Source organism: Scyliorhinus canicula, chromosome 19 (genome assembly GCF_902713615.1).
Source record: "Scyliorhinus canicula chromosome 19, sScyCan1.1, whole genome shotgun sequence".
Lineage (NCBI taxonomy): Eukaryota > Metazoa > Chordata > Chondrichthyes > Carcharhiniformes > Scyliorhinidae > Scyliorhinus > Scyliorhinus canicula.
Window position 1 is genome coordinate 6447310 of NC_052164.1, and position 23891 is coordinate 6471200.

A 23891-nucleotide genomic window follows, 5' to 3' on the forward strand; every position below is an offset into this window, starting at 1 on the left:
CAAATCTGAAACCTTCCTTTGTCAGAGCATACATCAAGGAAGCAGTTTATGCTACATGAAGAAGCATAACACAACAAACGGGTGTTCTACAAAGTGGTCACACGGCCTGCATCTGACCTCCCAAATGTTGAGGAATCCACACTGTGAACAGAAAATACTAAGTTGAAAGAAGTAAATCTCTGCTTCACCAGAAAGGAGTGTTTGGGGGTCTTGGACAGTGATGGAGGAGAGCAAGGGCAGGTGTCACAACTCCTGTGATTGCATGGTAAGGTGCAGTCAGAAAAAGATGAGGTGTTGGGGTATAGTGGAGTGGACCAGAGTGTCACCGAGGGAACGGCCCCTTTGGAATATTGACACAAGAGGGGAAGGAAACAAGAGGAGGATAATCCTTTGAATGCTGAAGCTGATGTGGGTAGAAAGTGAAGACAAGGGGAACGCTATCATGGTGCCGGGAGGGACAGCAAGGGGCGAGGACAGAAGTGCGAGAAATGGGGCAGATACAGCTGAGAGTGCAGTCAACCACAGTGGGGGAAAACCTTGGTTAAGGAAAAAGAAAGACATGTTAGAAGTTCTGTTGTGGAAGGTAACATCATTAGAAATGATGCAATAGAGACGGAAAAACTGGGAGAATGGAAGGTGCCCTGACAGGAAGCAGGGCATGAGGAAGGATAGTCGAGGTAGTTGTGGAAGTCGGAGGGCTTGTAATCAATAGAGGTAGACCGTCTCTCCCCAGAAATAGAGGGCACGATCCAACCAAATTCGTTCTAAGTGCGGCAGCGGGCAAGAATCGTCGGGTGTTTCCCGGTGAGGCCATCACAGGTATCCAACGTTAATTAGGCCACTTAGAAGTAGCCAAGAATCAGGGGAAATTAGCCAAGGCGCGAGAGGGAGGAATAGCCCAGGGTGCAGAGAGAACATCTAAACCGAAGAGAAAAGAAAGGTGAACCACAGGAGAAGGGGCGGAGTGGGGGGGGAAAAGAGGGAAGAGACAGGGAACAATAGAGGAGGGGGCAAGGGAATGATAGCCGGAAAGAGAGCACGGGAAACAACAACAATCTTGGCAAATATAGTAACAGACAGCAAGGAAAATACGGGCAAAAGACAGGACGAACGGCCAAAGTGGAGGTGAACATGCGACAATGGCAGCAAAAACCGCCCAGGAGAAGCAAGTAACAACACCAACCATCTCTGTATTGGACATAACCAATGTAATTGCTTCTCCGGCACCCAAATATACATATATATGTACCTCACCAGTTTCCTCCCCCCCACCCCACTTTTGTTGTGTTTTTTTCTTCCTTTTTTTCTCTTCTATATATATATATATATATATATATAATATATTATTCTGTGTCCATAATTGTAAATATACTTTGTTCAATAGCCCAATAAAAAACATTTATAAAAATAAAAAAATTAGGCCCCCGCGCCCGGCTGCTCCCCACTAACGAGGCAGAGCAGCACTTAAGCCGATCCTGCAGAACCCCTGGCAGCACGCAGCCATGCCATAGCGCATACCGGCTCTGCGATTCGGGGATGCTGACCTGGCCAGACTGTAGGACACGTGGAGTCAAGGAGGGATACGCCGTTCCCCCGAGGGGTTGGAGGGTCAGCCGCAGTCGCCTTGGAGACAGTGGCAGCAGCAATCAGCTCGGGGAGTGTGACCAGGAGGCCCGCCCAGTGTCGCAAGAAAATCAACAAACTCAACCAGGCCGCATAAGTGGGTTGGCACTGCACCCACATTGGTCAGGGTCCTTGGGCATCACAGGCCACAGTAAGCAGCAGGCTGCATCCATCTCTTATGTGTATCTTGGGGACACAGTTGCAGTAAAGCATGAGGGCTAAACACATTGAGGAACACAATGGGGGAAGGGGTGGGGCACCTTTAGAAGCTAGTGACAGTTGGGATCACTATTGTACTTGTAAAACACATTACACCTGAGGCACGAAGTGTCCGATACTTTATTCCGCACTGCGGGCCAGCCTGCACCCCCTCCGGCATACCACATGCAGGCGATGGGAGTGAGTGCATTCTCAGCAGACAGACAGAAGTCAGACCATGACATAGATCGAGGTGCACCAGTGCTCAGCTCAGAGGGTTATCATCACCCCCCCCTGCCTTGTATATTTACCCGCCGATTGTGCCTACACAGGCCCATCACCCTGGAGTAATGTAGCACAGACCATGCGAGCGACGAACAGGGAAATATTTGGGGGGGGAGGGGTGAAAAGAGATGTCAGACGAGGGCCCATTCCATGAGAATTCAGGTGAGGATGAGGGACCCACTGGTCCTGCCAGACTCTTACCACCCGTTCTTCATCTACCAGTTGCTCGCCTGGGTCTTCCCTGGGCTCGTCCTCCAGCATGCACATTATTTTACTTTCATTTAAATCTGCATGCATCTCATCATAACTTTCAGCACTAAGCAGGATCATGATTTTCTCTGTTCAACGAGCTCAATACAATCCTTCAACATCCCCAAGTGCTCAAAATCTTTCCATATTCAAAATCTGTTTTACTAACAGGGGTCAAACAAGCTTTTTATAGAATAAAATGTTCTCAAGCATGAATGGTTAATATTAAAGACTGCCTGAGTGCTGGTCCCATTTCGTATCTATGTTATAAGCCCCAAGGGAAACACAACTCACAGTAAATGTATTTGATTTAAACGGAAATTCTTACATGGGACCCGAAATTGCACACCCTGATTTGTACTGCAGCACAAAGTGTCTATCAAATTCAGGGGTCAACTGATTTTATAAAGCTTAATTCTAACAGCCGATAATATCATCGGAGTTCCTTGATTGCAGCTATTCTGTGCTAGTTTGCTATTCCTGCACAATAGCCTGTGAAGCAGATCCATTGCATGAACCTGTTTTTGTCTCAGCACTAACTGGCAGAGACTCAACAATTCTATCCGGATTAACCTACAAAAAAACTATAACCCCAGATGAGTTGTTCTAACACAGCATTAAATGAAATCATCTAACCACCGCCTAAAGACAGCACCAATTGTGATAATCTGCTTACTTGGTTGGATCAAATTCTAAAAGCAATCCAGCAAAATAAAAGGTATGAAAAAGTTCCACAGAAGATAATAGAATGTTTATAGTAACACAGAAATCATGTATATTTAACACTCAGGTGAGGAAGTAGTTGCGCTCCGAAAACTAGTTGGATTGGATTGGTTTATTGTCACGTGTACCGAGGTACAGTGAAAAGTATTTTTCTGCAAGCAGCTCAACAGATCATTAAGTACATGAAAAGAAAAGGAAATAAAAGAAAATACATAATAGGGAAACACAAGATACACAATGTAACTACATAACACCGGCATCGGATGAAGCACACAGAGGTGTAGTGTTAATGAGGTCAGTCCATAAGAGGGTCATTTAGGAGTCTGATAACAGCGGGGAAGAAGCTGTTTTTGAGTCTGTTGGTGCGTGTTCTCAGACTTCTGTATCTCCTGCCCGATGAAAGAAGTTGGAAGAGTAAGCGGGTGGGAGGGGTCTTTGATTATGCTGCCCGCTTTCCCCAAGCAGCGTGAGATATAGATGGAGTCCCATCCGGAGCCATCCATTAAATAAAAGTAAAGTAATGTGCATGCTGGAAATTTGAAATGAAAACAGAAGATGTTGGAAAAGCTCAGCTTGTCTGACAGCATTTGTGGAGAAACGGTTAACATTTCTAGTCTGTGTGACTTCAGAGCTAAAGAGAGGGAGAAATGTAATGCATTTTATACCGATGTGGAGATGCCGGTGTTAGACTGGGGCGAGCACAGTAAGAAGTCTTACAACATCAGGTTAAAGTGTGATGGACTGGGCTGTGTTCATAACTCTCTGGGCCGAGCAGTTGCCATACCAAGCTGTGATGCAGCCAGATATTCAAGCCAGTGATTCGAAACAAACCTGTTGGACTTTAACCTGGTGTTGTAAGACTTCTTACTGTGCCCACCCCAGTCCAACATCGGCATCTGCACATCATGCATGAGAAATGGTAGTGAATAGATTTTGTTTTAAAAATAAGTGTTCCCATACAGGGGTTAAATATTGCTCCTTCAAAAGCATTGATGGGCTCTACATTGTGGGTGCAGCTAACCGTAAAACTATCTGGATGTCTTCAACAAGTTCTGTTCCCCAGACAATTAAACATCCCCGATCAAAATGACACATCAACTTAATGCAGTTTTCCAAACATCTATGGTGGGGTGGGGTGGCTGCTGCTGCTTGTCTCTTGAATTGCCAAGAGGGTTCAAATGACTCATCAACATCCCTACATAGCAAAGTGCCAGAATGGTACCATTAACAATCAGTTAATAATGAAAGACAAAGACAGATCAAGAGCTGAGCTCAGCTGAAATCAAGTCACACCAAATGGCTAGAGTCACACCAAATGGCTAGATGCCAAATAGAAGCTTAATCAACTCTCTGCAAAGGCATGGGAGACATACTTTCACATATCCACATATCCAGCTACAGAAGGAATGGGTAGCAGACAATTCACTCACTCCCTTAGCAGTTGAAGTGTAAATTAGACATACTGAAGCTGCAGGGAATAATTTACCAGGAGAAAAAGATAAAAATAAAGATTATAATTTGTTTGGTAACCAACATCAGTGGATAAACACGCTGCATACTTCTTTGCTCCAGTTTTCTAAAGCTGGTATTAGAAAAATACAAAGCCACACATTTTGGGAGATGTATGTATCAAACAACATTGTGCTTGGACAGGTGCAAAAAAAAAAATTCAAGGCTAAAAAAAAATGTTTATAGCCGCTGCTGTTATCAGCAATTATTGCTTTTAGTTCCAATTCAATTTTGAAACTAATGTCTGGTTTTAGCATTTGCCATGGCAACCGCAACCACACGTTCAAATACACTCCCATGGCAGCAGTAATGCTGGAAACAAGTACGGTTATCAGATTATAAGGTATGATCGGATGAGTTCCTTATTTCATGGAGATACATCAGCATCATACAAGTTCTCCATTCAAATTGTCACACAACTAACAAAGAAACACGACTTCTAGTGGCAGCATGTAGGAGGAGGTCGCACATTGGGTGGCTCCTGCCCGAGACTTGATTTTTTAGACTTTAATGCCCGGTCCCAGGGGCAATTTCTGGTTAAATAAGGGCAGGAAGACATAAGGAAGAAAGATGTTCAAAACCCAAAGGAAAGCTGCCATGAATGAAGAAGGGGGAGCCAATAAAGGTTCGCCGTCGAGTGAAAGGGTTGCTGCGTGGGCCGCACTGTCCATGGCAGAAAAGATGACCGAGGTGATGGTTGTAGAACTCGAAAAACAGTTCGCAAAGCACATGGAGGTGATGAGGAAGGAGATGATGGCAGTATTGGTCGTATATTGAGCAGGGGGTGGTTTGTGTGTGGGGGATTATTACTGTATTTGTTTTTGTTTGTTTTTTCTTTGTTTGTTTATAGATGAAAATTTTGAAAATAAGGAGAATATCCCCATAACCCAGCTAACCTTTTTGAACACCAAGGGGCAATTTATTAGCATGGCCAATCCACCTAACCTGTACATCTTTGGACTGTGGAGGAAACCAGAGCATCCGGTGGAAACACATGCAGACACGGAGAGAACAAACAAACTCCACAGTCACCCAAGGCTGGAATTGAACCCGTGTCCCTGGCGCTGGAAAGCAGTGTTAACTACTGAGCCACCGTGCCGCCCATCAACATTAAGGACAAAGGTAACAAAGGACTCATTGTCATAATAATTCGCAATATTAATGCCTACCTGATCCAAAGCCAAGAGCTTTGCTGCCAAAAGCTACAAAAGACTAAAGACTATTTTTTTTGTTTAATTTTAAAAATAAATTTAGAGTACCCAATTGTTTTCCAATTAAGGGACAATTTAGCATGGTCAATAAACCTTCTCTGCACATCTTTGGCTTGTGGGGGTGAGACCCACGCAGGGACGGGGAGAATGTGCAAACTCCACCCGGACAGTGACCCAGGGCCGGGATCGATTTAAGGGGCATCTTGATAAATACATGAATAGGATGAGAATAGAGGGATGCAGACCCAGGAAGTGTAGAAGATCGTAGTTTAGTCGGGCAGCATGGTCGGCACGGGCTTGGAGGGCCTGTTCCTGTGCTGTACTTTTCTTTGTTCTTTGAACCCGGGTCCTCGGCACCTTGAGGCAGCGGTGCTAACCACTGCACCACCGTGCCACCCCTACGCAAGACATTTTTATTGTGGATAGAGATACGATGTGAATGTTGTAAATGAGCCAAATCTCTATTCTTTAAATTTGCTAATAAACATGATTTCAGCCCCGGTCTTCTGCTTTGAGATGCAGTATTCACCAATGAAATCAGCAAAGCATAGAAAGCAATGCATACTATTTCCAAGACTTTATCGATAAAAGATTAATGTTCATCTAGGAAGTTCTAACTCATATTACTTCGAGAATTCAGCCAGGTTTCGCAAGATGCAAAAAATTACATGAATGAACATTTTGTTTTGGGTACAGATTTGGAGATTTGATTGGTATTTGGAGAATTAAACTACAAGGCCCACTTGAAATTTAGTTAGTGTGCAGATATGTTACACACTGGTTAGGCAAAGATATTTAAAACGATAAAACAGTAGAATAAAGGATTTATCTTTCCTCTCACTACATTTCACTGAACCTCCCTCCTGAATGTCCAACCCTTGTGAACAACGCCCTTACCATCCATTGTTATGGATGCTTTCCTCCCTCAGTCTTTGCATCAAACAATTTTTCACACTTGGGCATTTCAACCTCATTTCAACTCATCATATTCTCTTTTCACAGATCGAACTGTCTTCTTATCCTTTCTAAATCTTACCTCCATGTGAACTCCCCAACACATATTCACAGCGGCCACTTTTGCAATCTAATGTGGACTTGGTAGTCCCATCATATCAATTGTAGATAAGGCTGCAACCACTTGCTTGTATCCCCTTCCGTGCCCCAACCCTTTCACCTACAGTATGCACCTCCCCACCCCCTCCAAAAAACAAGCCCCATTCACTTATGGCTGCACTTTCAAAATCCCTACTGTTTAGCTTTGGCCCTCTTTTAGCCACATTACTTCTGCTTCGACTGATTTATTCACCTGCACTTTCTCCTCGATCTTTAATGCCCTAAGTCTCAATAAAACCATTACTCTCTCTGAACCTTGCCATTTTCCTTGGTGTGACCCTCATCTTGACTCCCTCGAGTCCAAGGGACACAGATTTCAAAGGATATGACAACAATTGGTTTAATCATCCGGAGCCAGATCTGGCCGGACCACAAAGCACCATTGGGTCATGCACTCATCTGCTAAAACTGCTCAAATTCCAGGATCATCCTGCAAAGGTAACCACCAGTTTCTTTTAAGCACTGCAAACCATCTTCTTAAACCCATCTCCTTGTCCCTCACCTCCAACAATAAGTGCAAATAGTTTATGGACTTCCTGGTCACTAAGATCAAGTCTATCTGATCAGTTGTCTCTACCAAGACCCCTCCCTTACATCAGATCACAAAGCCAAACTTCTGCTAAAGTTCCTCTCTACTTTAGCTTTGAAATAAATCTTTCTCCAGTATCTTTCCCATCTACCAACATGCCGATTCCAAGCTCATTCTGATCCATCTCCTACTTCCTCAATCCTATTCTTCTTACTGCTGATCAGCAAACATCTCCTCCCGGCCCTCATATCTGATACTTTTAACAGTTCTCTCTTTAAGGTGTTCTCTCTCCGCAAAATTTTCCATCATCACCCTTTCCTTCAAAATAAAAACCCTTGATTAAACCAACCTTGTAAACTACTGCCTTGTCTTTCAACCTCCCATTCCTCCCCAAAGTTCTTGAACATGTTCTTGACTCCAAACCAATGCACATCATTCTAAGAACTCCACATTTGAATCCATCCAATAAGGTTTCTACTCTTCCATGGTACGAAAACAGCTCTTCTCAGGTCATAAATCATATTTGATATGACCATAGCATGTCTGAAGCCTTTGACAGGGGTTGACCACAGCATCCTCTTTCAATGTCTCTCCACTGTTGTCCAGATGGGTGGAACTGCTCTCCACTTCTCCCCCTTCACACCCCCAAGGCTAAGACAAACCCAAGGGTGTCTGCCACCAGGAATAGTGCCGGATTTTTCCAGCACCGCACACCATCATGCCGTCCAAAAGGCTCCATTAAAGTCTACCCAATATCGTTGCATGTGGCTCAATGTCATATTTTATAGTGCTCTGTGAAGCACCTAGACACATCCAAAAGCAGAATTACTAATAATGGTACCACTGATAAGGAAAGGATATTCACAACGTCAGACTTAACATTGGCCAAACCTAGCTAAACAATTACATCCAATTGCAGCTAGATCCAATTTTGAAAATACTTTGTTTAAAACTAAACTCATGAAAGATTTATCTAGATACTAAACGTTGGATGGCTGTGGAGCGATATATTTTTATTCGCTCTTAGAAGAGTACATCACTGGCAAGGCCAGCATAGATTGCCAATCCTAACAGACTGCGAGAAGGTCATGGTGAGCTGCCTTCTTGAACCACCAGTCCATCTGGTGTAGATACATCCACAATGCTGTTAGGGAGGCACTTCCAGGAATTTGATCCAATGACAGTGAAGGAACAGTGACACATGCCCAAATCAGAATAAACGTGACTTGGTGGGGAATTTGCAGGTGGTGGCATTCTCATTATTTGCTGCTCTTGTTTGTCCAGATGGTAAAAGTTGCAAATTTTGAAGATGCTATCAAAGGAGTCTTGGCGAATTGCTGCAGTGTATCTTGCATATGGTACACAATGCTATCCCTGTGTGCCGGTGATGTAGGGAGTGAATGTTTAAAGGGATGAATTTGAAAATACAATAGTAAAGTTCTTTAAATTGAAAAAATGCTCATCAACTTTAAATAAAATGCATAGACAACTAAATGTTTGGAATAATTATACAGCTGGCTTACATAACAATGCTTATGCTGGATAGATGTGGTATATTTTTGGGAATTGAAAATAAAGCTGGAATAAATCACTCTTACCTTCAGCACCTTCGGGGACATATGACGCTGTTATGATGTCTATATCAGCACAGTTCATAACAATCTGATTCGTTGCCTGTCTTACCTGAAAATATACACACACGTATATATAAATATTAGTAGATTAAACAGAGAAATATCTTTTACAACGACTGGAAACATACTTTTGATTACATCTCTTGTTTCATGGATATTTTGATCTTGAAGGTTCTCTCATTCACATCTTCCACCCCCATTTTGCAAATTTAATTTAGTCTCTTTTCATCGAGCATTCAGTGACCAAGAAAGTACAGCATAATCTCCATCATCCCCATCAACTCTGGATAGGTTAACCTATCTTATCAATGCCATACAGACCTGTAGATATATGTTGCAATATAGACTTAAAATAAAACATGCATTAAGACCCACAGCTTGTGTGAACAACTTGAAAGGCATACAACATTTTTTTAAAAATCGTCACGGAAGTATTTGATCCTCTAAGATTTAATTTTCACAGATCTTTCCAGCCTTTTGCTGAAAAACATCAATTTACTGTAACTGCATTCATAAGGACAGTTTTATAAAGAATGTGGGTTCTGAATTAACTACTATCTTGGATATGGAATCTTTAGGTTCAGCCTTCCCTTTCATATTAGAAGAATATTTAAAACATAGTGTGGGACTAGCGGTGAAATTCCTGACATTCAAATGTAATAGGTCTGGGGCTACCTTACTAAATTACAGTAATCAATTTCGTCTCGCACCACTTACTGACATGGTACTTGCAACCCAGCAAAACATCCAAAGTTGCTTCATAAAGGAGGAGATGGGGTGAAGATATCAAGACACCAAGCAGGAAAGAGAAGAATGAGGGATGCTGATTAGGCGAGGTCAATGAGGTGGGTTTAGATTGAGGCAATGCTTTTGAAAAGGGAGATGCATTCAGGCAAAGAGATTTAAGGTAAGAACTCCAGAGTGCAAGGACTGGGTGTTTGAAGGTTCAGTCAACATGGTGGACAGAATGACAGCTACTTGAAATCTGGATAAGTTGCAGGGTTCTAGAATGGAATTTAGGAAGTGAGAATGCAGAACACCAATAAAGATCAATGTGAAAACAGGCAGATTTAATGATCAAAGAGATGTACATTTTGGAACTCATTTTTGGTTGAAGAAGAATAGATGTTACACCTTGAGTCAGCCTATGAGCGACTGGGGAGGGGTTGTTGTCTCACCAATCTTTAGCTGAAAACATTTCTAGTTTACCTATTATTTCATTTTGGACAGGCAATCAGACAAAGCAGCAACAGAAAGTAAGGAAAGGTGCAGCTATATGGGATTGGCATAGATTTGGAAGCTGACCCAATGCTATAGATAATAATGCTGAGGGGCAAAAATGTATTGAGGAAAAGGAGTTTGACACGAATGCTGAGGATACAGGTTTCCTGTAACCAGGGGTAACAGCAGGGATGGAGCACGGCCATTGCAGTAGTGCTGACTATACTGAGGCAGGTAGCAGTCGAACTATGCTATGGCAATACAATAAAGGTGCACTTCTAACAATCAAAATACTGTCACAACACCCTAGTGCGTGGTCAATTACAGCCTCACTTGATCCCGAGCAGCGACACAGGTGAAATAAGATTTTATTTAAAATACTGGAGGTGCTTGGTTAAGCCCAATAAACTGCAGTTTACGAACACAAGTAACCTTTAATTATGTACTTTATTATAATTAAACTGACAGAAAATGTAACTGGCTATCAAATACCCCTTGCCCAACACCCCCTTCCTAACTATCCCCACTCGTTACACACATACCACAGAGACAAATAACAGAGAGGCGAAAGGGTGGTGGAAAGGGTAAGAAAATATTAAGTCAAAAGGATAAAGATCTTTGATATACTGTGATGATTTCCACCTAATGTCAGTCCGAAGTTCAGCTTTCGTTTTGATACACCCTCCTTGTAGGTTTGAGATCTTTGATGCACTGGGATGATTTCCGGTTAGTACCTTTCCGAGGTTCAGCTTTTGTTTTGACACTTCCACCGTCTAGGCTGGAGATAGTTTTTTCTCTGGCATTGTTGTCTATCTTCACTGCAAACTCAGCAGTATTCCACGTACACAGTAAAAGACGTGCTGGGCACTCACTACTTTCAGAACAATAAAGCAGTTCTTTCACTTCAGCAAGCAGGGGAGAGATAGAGAGCATACCTCTAAATTCCAAGGTGTAAAGGCTTCTGCCCAGTTCTCTCAAAAAGCATCCCGCAGGAACCAATCACTAGCTGTTGTCAGGCAGAACACTGTCCTTGGCCAACCAACCACTTGACGGCCAACCAATTGATCAGACTCCCTCCCAACCTAGTTCCTAAGATCCACTCGGTGCCAAGGAGTCTGGCTAAAAACAAAACCTGGGAACAGTGTCCTGACAAGCAGGTTGCTTCAATCTTGAATCTTTTGTTTAAAGGGACATTCCGATTATGGGTCCATGGACCAATATAAAAACATAAAATAAATGGGAACAAAGGAAATAAACAGGAAGGACTCTTACAATACATAGGTAAGCTACTAAATATCTGGGATTTAAAAGCAACAGGTTCTTCGGCTCTCCAAGCCTGTAACAATCATGATGCCCTAACTAAAATAAAAATCTGGATAAAAGCAAATTACTGTGGATGCTGGAATCTGAAACAAAAGAGAAAATGCTGGAAAATCTCAGCAAGTCTGACAGCATCTGTAGGGAGAGAAAAGAGCTAAAGTTTTGAGTCCGATGACTCTTTGGCAAAGCGTTGCAAAATAAAAACCTTTGTAAAATAAAAATCTTCTGCCCTTATTTGGACCGTATCCCTCTATTTCCTCCCTATTCATGTACCCATCCAGATGCCTCTTAAATGTTGCTAATAAATAGGGGCAGGAGGCCACTGGGTTTCTCAAACCTGCTTCACCATTCAATAAGATCATAGCTGATCTGATGGTAACATCAACTCCACATTCTCACCATACTCCAATACCCTTTCACCCCCCCTTGCTTTTCAAGAATCTAGCTACCTCTGCCTTAAAAATATTCAAAGTCTCTGCTTCCACTGCCTTTAGGGAAGAGAGTTCCAACAACTCAACCCTCTCAAATGAACACCCCCTTATTTTTAAACAGTGACCCCCTGGTTCTAGATTCTCCCACAAGATCAAACAGACTTTCCAGATCCATCCTGTCAAGACCTCTCAAGATCTTACATGCTTCAATTAAATTGTCTCCCACTCTTCTAAATGCCAGTGGATACACACTTAGGCTGCCCAACCTTTCCTCATAAGACAATCTGTCAACCTTTCCTCATAAGACAATCTGCCCGCTGCAAGTATGAGTCGAATAAACCTTCTCTGAACTGCTTCCAATGCATTTGCATCCTTCCTTAAATAAGGAGATCAATACGGTACACAGTATTAATGTGGTCGCAACCAATGCCCTGTATAATTGAAGTATAATCCTTTTTTATTCAGTTATGGGGGTGTGGGGTCACTGGCTAGGCCAAGATTTATTGCCCGCCCTTAGTTGCCTCAAAAAGGCGGAGGTGAGATGCCTTCTTGAACTGCTGCAGACCCGAGGTGTAGGTACATCCACATTGCTGTTAAGGAGGGAGTTTCAGGATTTTGATCCAGCAACAGTGGAGGAATGGCGATATATTTCCAAGTCAGGATGCTGAGTGCCTTGAAGAGGAACTTCAGGCGGTGGTTAGATATATGCTGCTATTATCTTCATAGATGATAGTGGTTGTGTGTTTGGAGGGTGCTGCGCAAGGAGCCTTGGTGAGTTTCTGCAGTGCATCTTGTGGATGGTACACATGGCTGCCACTGTTCACTGGTGGTGAATGTTTGTGGAAAGGGGAGCTTCGACCTGGATGGTGTTGAGATTCTTGGGTGCTGTTGGGAGTTGCACTTATCCAGGTCAGTGGACTATTCCAGCACACTCCTGACTTGTGCCTTGCAGATGGTGGACAAGCTTTGGGGAGTCAGGAGATAAGTTATTCGCCATCGGATTCCTTGCTCTTGTCGTCACAGTATTTATCTATCAGTTCAGTTTCCGGCTTATGGTGAGCTCTAAGAAGTTGACAGTGGTAGATTCAGCGATGGCAATGCCATTGAATGTCATGGGACGATGGCTGGATTCTTTTTTGAAGATGGTCATTGCCTAGCACTTCTACAGCGTGAATGTCATTTGCCACTCGCCAGCCAAAGCCTGGACATTGTCCAGGTCTTGCTGTATTTGGGTATGTACTGCTTCAGTATCTTAAGAGTACAAATGCTGCTGAACCTCTCTACTTTGTATTCAATTCCCCTTGCAATAAATGATACCATTCTATTGCTTTCAAAATTATTTGCTGTACCTTCATACTAACCTTTTGCAATTCATGCACGAGAACACCCAAGATCCCTTTGCACCTCAGAGCTCTGCAACCCTTCAGCATTCAGATAATATGCTTATTTTTCCATTCATGCCAAAATGGACAATTTTACACTTGTCCACGTTATACTCCATTTTGCTGCTTCCTGAAATCCTCTTCACAAGAATAATGGATGGTGCTCCGCTCATAAATCCTCATCAAATCAGCTATTTCATTATTATTATTCTTTCTTCCCCTTCCTCCTCCTACCATGTTAAATCTGCTGGCAGCATTTTGCTTACTCACATTTGTAGCCCCAGCAAGTGATTTGCCATTCATTTTAGAACTACTGTGTGCATGTGGCGAACATAGATAAACCAATTTCAAATTATAAATGTATCACTTCAAATTCATCAAAAGGAGCACAGACGGAACCACATAATTACAGGACAATTACATTTCAGGATTCACGACAACGGTAGTCTTATGCAATACCTTAAATAGTGCTGCATTGAGCCAGATTTCTATTGAAAGCAGGCCCTACGTGAAGTTACAGCCGCAATTATACAATAAACATAAAACTAGCAAAAATCAAATGAAACATTAGATAAGACAAGCGAACTTTTGTACAATTCTCCCTCCAAAATAGCTGAATATCTTGCAGTATCCTTTGATGGGCAGAACTACACTTAATGAACACTTAAGAATTTGTTTGCATCTTCCCCCAGTGCCTCTTTATCATTTCTATAAGTTGACAACCAGAACCGTATTCAGTACTCCCAAGTGTAGTCTCACGAAGGCTCGATACAAGTTCAGTATAACATCTCTACTTTACAATTCTATCCCTCCAGAAACAAACCCCCATGCTTAGTGTTTTTTTTTATTAAACTTGGCTTATTAACCTGATTCATTATGTAGCAATTTGTGTATTTGTATTCCCAGATTCCTTTGCTCTTCTACACCCTTAATTTTCCAAGAAAAGGAATAGCTTGTGCCCATTTTCTGATTATCTATCTAGATAGGAATGCAAGAATCTAAGCTACATAGGAATGCAAGCTGTGAGGAGGACATAAAGAGGCTGCAAAGACGAATAGACAGATTGAGTGAGTTGTCAGCAAGGTGAAAGTTGGAGTGGGGAGTGGGAGGTTATTTACTTTGGTCGTAAGAATACATCAGCAGAGTTTTTTTTTAAAAAGATGTGAAATTTGTAAATGTTGGCGTTCAGAGAGACTTGGGTGCACTTGTACAACGAACAGAGTTAGCATGCATGTACAGCAAGTAATTAGCATGTTGACTTTTAATGCAAGGGGATTGGAGTACAAGAATGAAGAATTTTTGCTATAATTATACAGGGCTTTGGTGAAACCACACCTGGAATAGCGTGTGCAATTTTGGTCTCCATATAGGGAACGGTGCACTTGCATTGCAGACATGACAGCGAAAGTTCTCTAGGTTGATCCCTGGGGTGAGAGGGTTGTCCCTGTGACAAGAAGCTGAGTAAATTGGGTCTACATTCTCTGGTTTTTAGAAGAACATGGGGCGATATCACCAAAACAATCAAGATTTTAAAGGGGTTTGATAAGATTGATATCGAGACATTGTTTCCCCAAGCTGGAAATCTAGAAGGCACAATTTCAGGATAAGTCCTCATTTAGGATTGAGATGATGAGAAATGTCCTCACTCAAAGGATTCTGAATATTTTGCATTCTCTAACCAAGAGGGTTGTGGATGTGGCATCACTGAATACATTTAATACTGAGATAGACAACTTTTTGATCTCTCAGGGAACCAAGGGACATGGGAGGGAGGGGGGGGGGGATAGAGTTCATACCCAAGATCAGTCATGATACTTAATGGCACAGCAGTTTGAACAGCGTACTTGTTCTTCTCCTGCTACTATTCTTAATGTTCTTACATTTAATCACAATGTAAACCAGTATTACAGGTAGAGTTGAAAGATGTGTGCGGAGTTTGCACTTTCGCCCCGCGTCTGTGTGGGTTTCCTCCGGGTGCTCCAGTTTCCTCCCACAGTCCAAAGATGTGCAGGTTAGGTGGATGGCCATGCTAAATTGCCCCTTAGTGTCCAGGGGCTGGTTTAGCTCACAGGGCTAATCGCTGGCTTTTAAAGCAGACCAAGCAGGCCAGCAGCACGGTTCGATTCCCGTACCAGCCTCCCCGGACAGGCACCGGAATGTGGTGACTAGGGGCTTTTCACAGTAACTTCATTGAAGCCTACTCATGACAATAAGCGATTTTCATCAAAAGGTTGGGTTACAGGGATAGGGTGGAGGCATGGGCTGAAGCGGGTGCCTTGCCAAGGGCCGGTACAGACTCAATGGGCCGAATGGCCTCCTTCTGCACTGTAAATTCTATGAATCTGAGAGAAAACGAATCAATGTGGCTTCCAAAAAGAGTACCAAGTTTAGTGTAGGATACCATTGAAAAAATTGAACAAACTAAGACTTGCTGATAGCACCTAACTGGTAGGCTGGGTGTTGCCCATGGCGCCCGCTCCAGTGGTGGGGCTGATTGACCATTCTCTTTCCTCCTCATTCTGTTTCTTTCTCATTTTAGAAGTGTTATAGTAACAAGGGAGTTCGACGAGTTCACAGGGAGACATTTATTCAGCTTCACAGCGGCACATACATAGGGCCCGGTTACACATTACCAGGTCCTTGCAGTCGGCTACTACAGAGGCCAACCTATGATATAAATGCTGGTTAATTCTCGGTCCAATCAGGACAAGGGAACAATCACCCCAGATGATGAGCCTCATGCATGTCACATGCAGGTTATTGCACCGCTCTCCCCCAAAGACTGAAAGGCGATCCCAGAGGAGAGGAACAATGTAAAAAAAAAAGAGGACAAAACTGGTGCAACGACCGCAACAGCCAAGCGACAACAAAAAGATGCAATATATTTCAGACTACAGGAGGCACCACCGAATCGGGGAAGGGGGAAGCAGGACAGACCGGTATACACCTCGTCACACATTAAATTTAGCGCCACACACAAAGGGTGAAGTCACTAATGGTCGAGCCTGAGGGCAGTGTGCATCTTGACATCTGAGCCATCGACCCACGGTCTTACCGGCACAACGTAACTTCCAGCCATAGGGGCCAACGCCCAGCTCAGCACCCCGAGCACCTACCACACATCAGCTTCATTCATACCCAGAAAGATCAGTCAACGCAACATAAACTGAGTCAGTCGCACACGTATAAACTCAAGTGTCTCGAGGCTGATAACCTGCAGTTGTGCAGCAACCGTCAGCACCTATGTAGATCATCGCTGTCATACAGCCTGTTTTCCCTTCGGTCGCAGAACAGTCTCTCAAAACCAACGCCGCACACAACCCAGACGACAGTCCAAGGGGGCAGCAGCAAAGTCACTAATGGACTCCCCAGTGGACCCACTGCCGCAGCAAGCCAGCAGCACAATAGGATGGCAGAGGGAGACTAACAAAAATGTTGCACGACCTCCACCAGAAGTCGCCTCGGAGGATGCCACTTCCCGTACGGACGGGTACATCGGACCCCAGAACATACATAGCATATGCACTCCACAAGCCAGCATCAGAAACTTTGCACCAGCAGTCACCTCTCATCTCAACACATGGTCCGGAAAAGGCATCACAGCAACAAAATCAGGAATCAGTCATTTAAAAAAAATAATTCTGGGAGCTTGCTGCCAGCTCCAATCCCCCATGTCACCAATAGATAACGACAAGGGGAATGCATCAAGTTCACAGAAAGACTTTTATTCAGCTTTATAGCAGCACGGTGGCGCATTGATTATAATAACACTAATCTTTATTATTGTCACAAGTAGGCTTACATTAACGAAAGGGAAAATGCTGGAAAATCTCAGCAAGTCTGGCAGCATCTGTAACATTAACGCTTACATTAACACTGCAAAGAGGTTACTGTGAAAATCCTCCAATCGCCACTCTACGGCGCCGGTTCGGGTGCACAGAGAATTCAGAATGTCCAATTACCTAACAGCACGTCTTTTGGGACGTGTGGGAGGAAACTGGAGAAACCGGAGGAAACTCACGCAGACACGGGGAGAACGCGCGGACTCCGCACAGACAGTGACCCAATCCAGGAATCAGTGTGCTGCCGATATGAGGTTCATCCAGCTGGAGATGATTGTTCCCTTTTTGGACCGGGAATTAATCAGCATTTGTATAATAGGTTGGCCTCCGTAGTAGCCGACAGAAAGGAGTAAGGACCTGGTAATGTGTAACCGGGCCCCATGTATGTGCCACTATAAAGCTTTTTTGAAAATATTCTTTTTCCAGTTAAGGGGCAATTTATCCTGGCCACATTTTTGGGTTATGGGGATGAGACCCATGCAGACACTGGGAGAAGGTACAAACTCAACACTGACAGTGACCCAGGGCTGGGATCGAACCCAGATCCTCAGGGCCGTGAGGCGGCAGTGCATGGGCGGCATGGTAGCACAGTGGTTAGCACCGTTGCTTCACAGCACCAGGGTCCCAGGTTCAATTCCCAGCTTGGGTCATTGTCTGTGCGGAGACTGCCCATTCTCCCCATGTCTGCGTGGATTTCCTCTGGGTATTCCGGTTTCCTCCCACAAATCCTGAAAGACGTGATTGTTAGGTGAATTGGACTTTCTGAATTCTCCCTCAGTGTATCCGAACAGCTGCCGGAGTGTGGCGATTTGGGGATTTCCACAGTAACTTCATTGCAACGTTAATGTAAGCCTACTTGTGACACTAATAAAGATTATTATTAAGCATGTCACATGCCGGTTATTACACATAGGTAGAATTTAAAGATTGCAGTTACTATGTAGAATTATTTTAGCCATTGTTTGTTAATAACTACTACAGTAAACATTGTGCATGCAAGAGCTGTTTGGACTAATACAGTAAGAAAACAAAATGATTGAACCAACAAGAGAAATTAAATCTTTATTAAAACAAGAATTTTTTTAAACAAACCGCAATTTTCTAGTGAGCATCCAAATGTCTTTCCCGTAGGTAAATGGATGCAGAACAATTAGGAAGTGACTGACGGGCAGTGTGTTGAAGAAGCATCTGATTTGGTCAGTTAGAAGTGAAACGACAGTGGGAATAGAGTACTAGTTATGGAGTAAGATCATAGAATAAAATCCCTACAGTGAAGTCGGCCATTCGGCCCAACGAGTCTGCAGCGACCCTCTGAAAGAGCACTCTACCTAGGCTCACACCCCGGCCCTATCCTTGTTACCCCACATTAACTACACATCTTGGGACACTAGGGGACAATTTAGCATGGCCAATACACCTAACTTGCACATCTTTGGACTGTTGTGGGAGGAAACTGGAGCTCCTGGAGGAAACGCACAACGGCATGGGGAGAACGTGCAAACTCCACATAGTCACCCGAGGTTGGAATCAAACTCGGTTCCTTGGCGCTTTGAGGCAGCAGTGCCAACACTATGCCGTCCAAGGTAATTGAAGCTTTGTACCCAAGCAGGAATTCAAAGGACACTGATTCCAAGAATAACGAAAATAAACCAGCATATAGGGCTGGTGGAAGATTGCAACGGTACAGCTAGCGCGGTCATGAGGGAGTTTGTAAACTGAGTGAAGATTTAAAAATCGATGCACAGAAAGAAAGAAGCATGGGGCAGCGTGGTGGCGCAGTGATTAATGCTTCCGCCTCATGGTACCGATGACACTGGTTCAATCGCGGCCCCGGGTCACTGTCCACGTAGAGTTCGCACATTCTCCCCGTGTTTGCGTGGGGCTCACTCCCACAATCCAAAGATGTGCAGGGTAAGTGAGCTGGCCATGCTAAATTGCCCCTTAATTGGAAAAAAAAAAAGAATTGGGTAAAGCATGAGCAACACTGGTAGGATGAATTATAATAATAGAATAATTTGTATTGTCACAAGTAGGCCTACATTAACATTGCAATGAAGTTACTGTGAAAATCCCCGAGTCGCCACATTCCGACATCTGTTCGGGTACAGAGGGAGAATTCAGAATGTCCAAATTACCCAGCAGCACGACTTTCGGTACATTCGGTACTTGTGGGAAGAAACCAGAGCACCCGGAGGAAACACACTTAGACGCGGGGAGAACGTGCAGACTCCATAGACAGTGACCAAAGCCTGGAATCGAACCTAGGACCCCGGCGCTGTGAAGCCACTGTGCTAATCACTGTGCTACCGTAGTTTATGTACAGCAGAGCTCAGAGGTTAAAAAGGGAACTACTGGAGAACTTGTCTGAGATGAAGATGAGGAGATAGAGCTAACATTGGAATGAAGGAGAAGATGAGCAGCAGTGCATCAGTACAAATAGGCGGTCTTCGTGATGGTGACAGGTGGCCTAGTTTGAAATTCAACTTTGACTCAAACATGTCATTAAAGTTCTGTAATATCAAACTCGACCCAAGAGAGCAGCCAAGCCAGAGAGTACAAATGAAGTGGCCTGGGTGAAGGGATGGGGAAGGATGTCAGAGGACACTGGAAGGCTTTGAAGAATTATTTTGATCTCGTCAATGTTAGAAGTAGGTGTATTTGCCAGCTTACAATGAATTTAAGAATTTTTTTCTCCCTTGCACACTCCAGAAACATGTCTCGAAGTGTGCCAGAGCATTACATTTCAGAAGGGCACAAGATCTCAATTAACCTTCCAAACTCAACCTCTACTGCCTAAAGAACAAGGACAGTCGGCACATAGGGACACCATTCTTCCCCTCCAAGCCACACACTCCTTGACTTGGAAATACGGTATATCGCCATTCCTTCAGCATCACTGGATCAAAATCCTGGAACTTTTTACCTATTGTGCTGTAGATGTTCCTATGCCACACGTACTGCAGCTGCTCAAGAATGCAGTTCACCATCGCCATCTCAAAGGATGGGTAATAAATTCTGACTTGCCAGCTACCTCCATATCGCATGAAGAATGGTTAGCACTGCTGCCTCAGTGCTAGGGATCCAGGTTCAATTCCGGCCTTGGGTATGTCTGTGTGGAGTTTGTACGTTCTTCCCATGTCTGTGTAGGTTTCCTCCAGATGCTCCAATTTCCTCCCGCAGTCCAAAGATGTGTGGATTAGGTGGATTGACCATGCTAAATTTCCCCTTATAGTGTTCAGGGATGTGCAGGTTACGTTATGGGGTTACAGCGATATGGCGGGGTGGACGGGTGAGTGGGCATGGGTCGAGAGCTCTTTCGAAGGGTGGGCGCAGACTTGATGGGGGTCTCCTTCTGCACTGTAGGGAATTCTATGATAAGGAGAATCGGATTTAGATGCCACTGGCTCAGGAACATTCTTTTTAAACAATCAAAGCTTGAGAAATTTCATACCTTCTAGTTATGCCACTGTGTTTTGGAATTTCACCTGAGCACAGTTTCGTGCCTTGCAAAAGTATTTCAAAAATGTGTTTGTGAACGAAGTAAAAAGACTAAACTCCCTCTATTATACTGGCATTTCAGCCTAAATTCAGCATTTATATTGTAGTTTATCAAAAATCCCACGATTCACAAATAATTATTTCTAAATGCAATTACTTATATACCCAAGACCTACAGGAGCACGTAAACCACAATCTCAGATTTTGTAGCAACATTTTGTAACAAAGTCACCAGTAAAATCTTCAAAACTTAATAAAAACTTTGATTCTTAACCGAGTTCTGATGTTAACTGGTATTTTCTTGCCTGGCTGAACAGTCATTCGGACATGAGTATTAACTTATACACACTTACGATATCACAGTGGGTCTACAGGCAACTTGGAATTTCTTAGATATATTATCTCAGTTTCATTTAATCGCTTACGAGGACAAAAACACCAAAGAACTTGGCAAAATAGCGTGGATGTTTATGGGCTGTGGTTCAGCTGGAGGCTATCTAAAGTTAGTAATAATCAGCTTCTTGTACCATGCTGCTATCTAAAGGGTGTACCCAATTACTGAAAAAAGACACAAAGCTGGATTGTTCAGGGCCACAAGGAATAAAAGCTGATAAACTGAAGCATTAGGAAAGGCCCACTCGCAAGTTCATTTTACATTTGATAATAATTGCAGGAAAAGTGAAGCAGTTTTTAAAAATACTTTGTTTGATAATAATCTTTATTGGTGTCACAAGTAGGCTTACATTAACACTGCAATGATCACAATCTTAAATAGGGGGAAGGCCGTTTAGCACTGAGGTGAGGGGAAACTTCTTCATTCAAAGGGTGGCGAACCTGTGAAATTCTCTAGCACAGAAGGCTGTGGAAGCCAAGTCACTGAATATATTTAACGAGTTTCACTCTATGCAGATGACCTGCTCCTCTATGTCCCGAAGCTACAGGAGGGACTGAAGACAAGACTGCAGATCCTGAAGGAGTTTGGAACCTTTTCGGGCTACAAACGTAACCTGGAGAAAAGTGAGGCATTCTCAGTGAACCCAAATGGGGGGAGGGGCAGGGCTGGCGGCGCTCTCGTTTAAAACGGCCCTGAGCAGATTCCGTTACCTGGGGCTCCAGATAGCCAGAGGCTGGACACAGATCCACAAGTGGAACCTGACCAGCCTGGTGGAGGAAGTAAAAAAGGACCTATAAAAGGTGGGTCTCACTCCCACTCTCCCTGGCAGGGAGAGTGCAGACGATCAAGATGAACGTACTGCCGAGGTTCCTCTTCCTGTTTAGTACCATACCGATCTTCATCCCCAAGGCCTTCTTCCAAAATGTAGACGGTCTAATCATGGCGTTTGTGTGGGAGGGCAAGAATCCGAGAATTCCCAAACCAACACTGCAAAGAAGGAAAATCAAAGGGGGCTTGGCTTTACCGAATCTACAATACTACCACTGGGCAGCAATGGCAGAAAAAATGAGGGGATGGATACACGAACTCGGCACAGAGTGGGTGCAAATGGAGGAGGCCTCCTGCAAAGGAACGACCCTCCGGGCCCTGGCTACAGCAACACTCCCATCAACAAGATCGGCCATGCTGAGTGCGTAGGCCCAGCTGAGACAACACTTTGGGCAACTAAAATGTCCACCATGGCCCCCATCTGCAGCAATCACCGATTCCCCCCCAGCCATGCTAGATACCACCTTTAAAAGATAGAGGCGGGACGGGGGCACACTGACAGTCGGGAACTTTTACGTAGGGCACAGACTGGCGACACTGGACGAACTCATAAGGAAGTGGAAAATAGCAAAAGGGCGGGAAATGAGACACCTCCAAATAAAATATTTCCTCCGCAAAGAGACAGTAGAGTATCCGGGGGCCCAGAAACCACACTACTAGAGGATCCGATAGCCCTGTGCCGATGTGGGAAAATTTACGGACAGTTACTGGACCGAGCTCGAATACCACTGGACAAGACTAGACAAAAATGGGAGGATGGAGACAGAGGTAGGGTAAGGACTCTGGAGCGAAGCACTGAGCAGGGCTAACTCCACCTCCTCCTGCGCAAGGATAAGCCTAATGCAGCTCAAAGTGGTGCACAGACCACACCTGACCAGAACCCAAATGAGCAGGTTCTTCCCGGAGGTGGAGGATAAATGTGAACGGTGCTAGAGGGGCCCAGCCAACCACAGCCACATGTTCTTGGCTTGTCCCAAACTTGCTGGGTTCTGGACATCCTTCTCCGAGGTGTCCAAGGTTGTAGGGGTGAGGGTGAAGCCATGCCCAATAATGGCAATCTTCGGGATATCGGAGCAACCAGAACTACGCATGGGGAAGGGGGCTAATGCCCTTGCTTTCGCTTCCCTAATCGCACACTGGAGAATCCTGCTCGGCTGGCTCTCAACAGCACACCCACAGCTGCAGACTGGCTTGCTGACCTCTCTGAATTTCTCCACCTGGAGAAGATTAAGTATGCCATTTGAGGGTCCGAGGAAGGCTTCCTGGATACGTGGGGGCAGTTTGTCAGCCTGTTCCAAAACCTGTTTGAGGTCAGCTACGAGGAGTAAATTAAGAATAAAAAAACAGATGAGGAACCAAAGGACTGCGCACCCCAGAGGGGAGGGACGGACAGATGGAAGGAAGGTGGAAAAACCAAAAAAAGCGGGGAAACACCACCCCCCTCCCGACCCCTGAAAATAAAAGCAAAGCACAGCTGAAGCCAATGGGACACCATAGACCGACCCAGAGGGCGATGAAATGTATATAGGACCAATTAAATGAAAGACAAAATAAATCTTTTTGTACAATAAAGTAAATTAACGATGGTAAGAAAAATGTGATGTATATATACACAATTGTTTATAAATATAAGAAATGCCAATAAAAAGATTTCAAAACAAAGAATATATTTAAGGAGGAAATAGATTGATTTCTAGATTCTCAAGATGTCGAGGGGTATGAGGAGAGCGCACGAGTATGGCTTTCAGATCAAGATACTCTGCCATTCACTACGATCATGATTGATTCCCCATGGAATCAATGATCTAATTCTTGCTCCTATTTTCTTTTTCTATGCTTTTAGTAAGCATGTTTCAGTTTCAGGAATAAAAATCATTCACCTGATGGAAAATTATCAAGGG

At 43.9% G+C, this 23891-nt stretch overlaps 1 protein-coding gene across 3 annotated transcripts in view; it reads right to left on the minus strand.

The window, feature by feature from the left end:
* npepps (aminopeptidase puromycin sensitive) overlaps positions 1-23891 on the minus strand; it is a 328961-nt gene that overhangs the window by 207701 nt on the left and 97369 nt on the right. For all 3 annotated transcript variants that reach the window (XR_005458182.1, XM_038779185.1, XM_038779184.1), the window contains exon 2: positions 9039-9123. Coding sequence is in view for 2 of the 3 variants with exons in the window: in XM_038779185.1 (XP_038635113.1) it covers positions 9039-9123 (85 nt within the window). In the remaining variant the exon portion in view is untranslated. The remainder of the gene's footprint in view (positions 1-9038; positions 9124-23891) is intronic.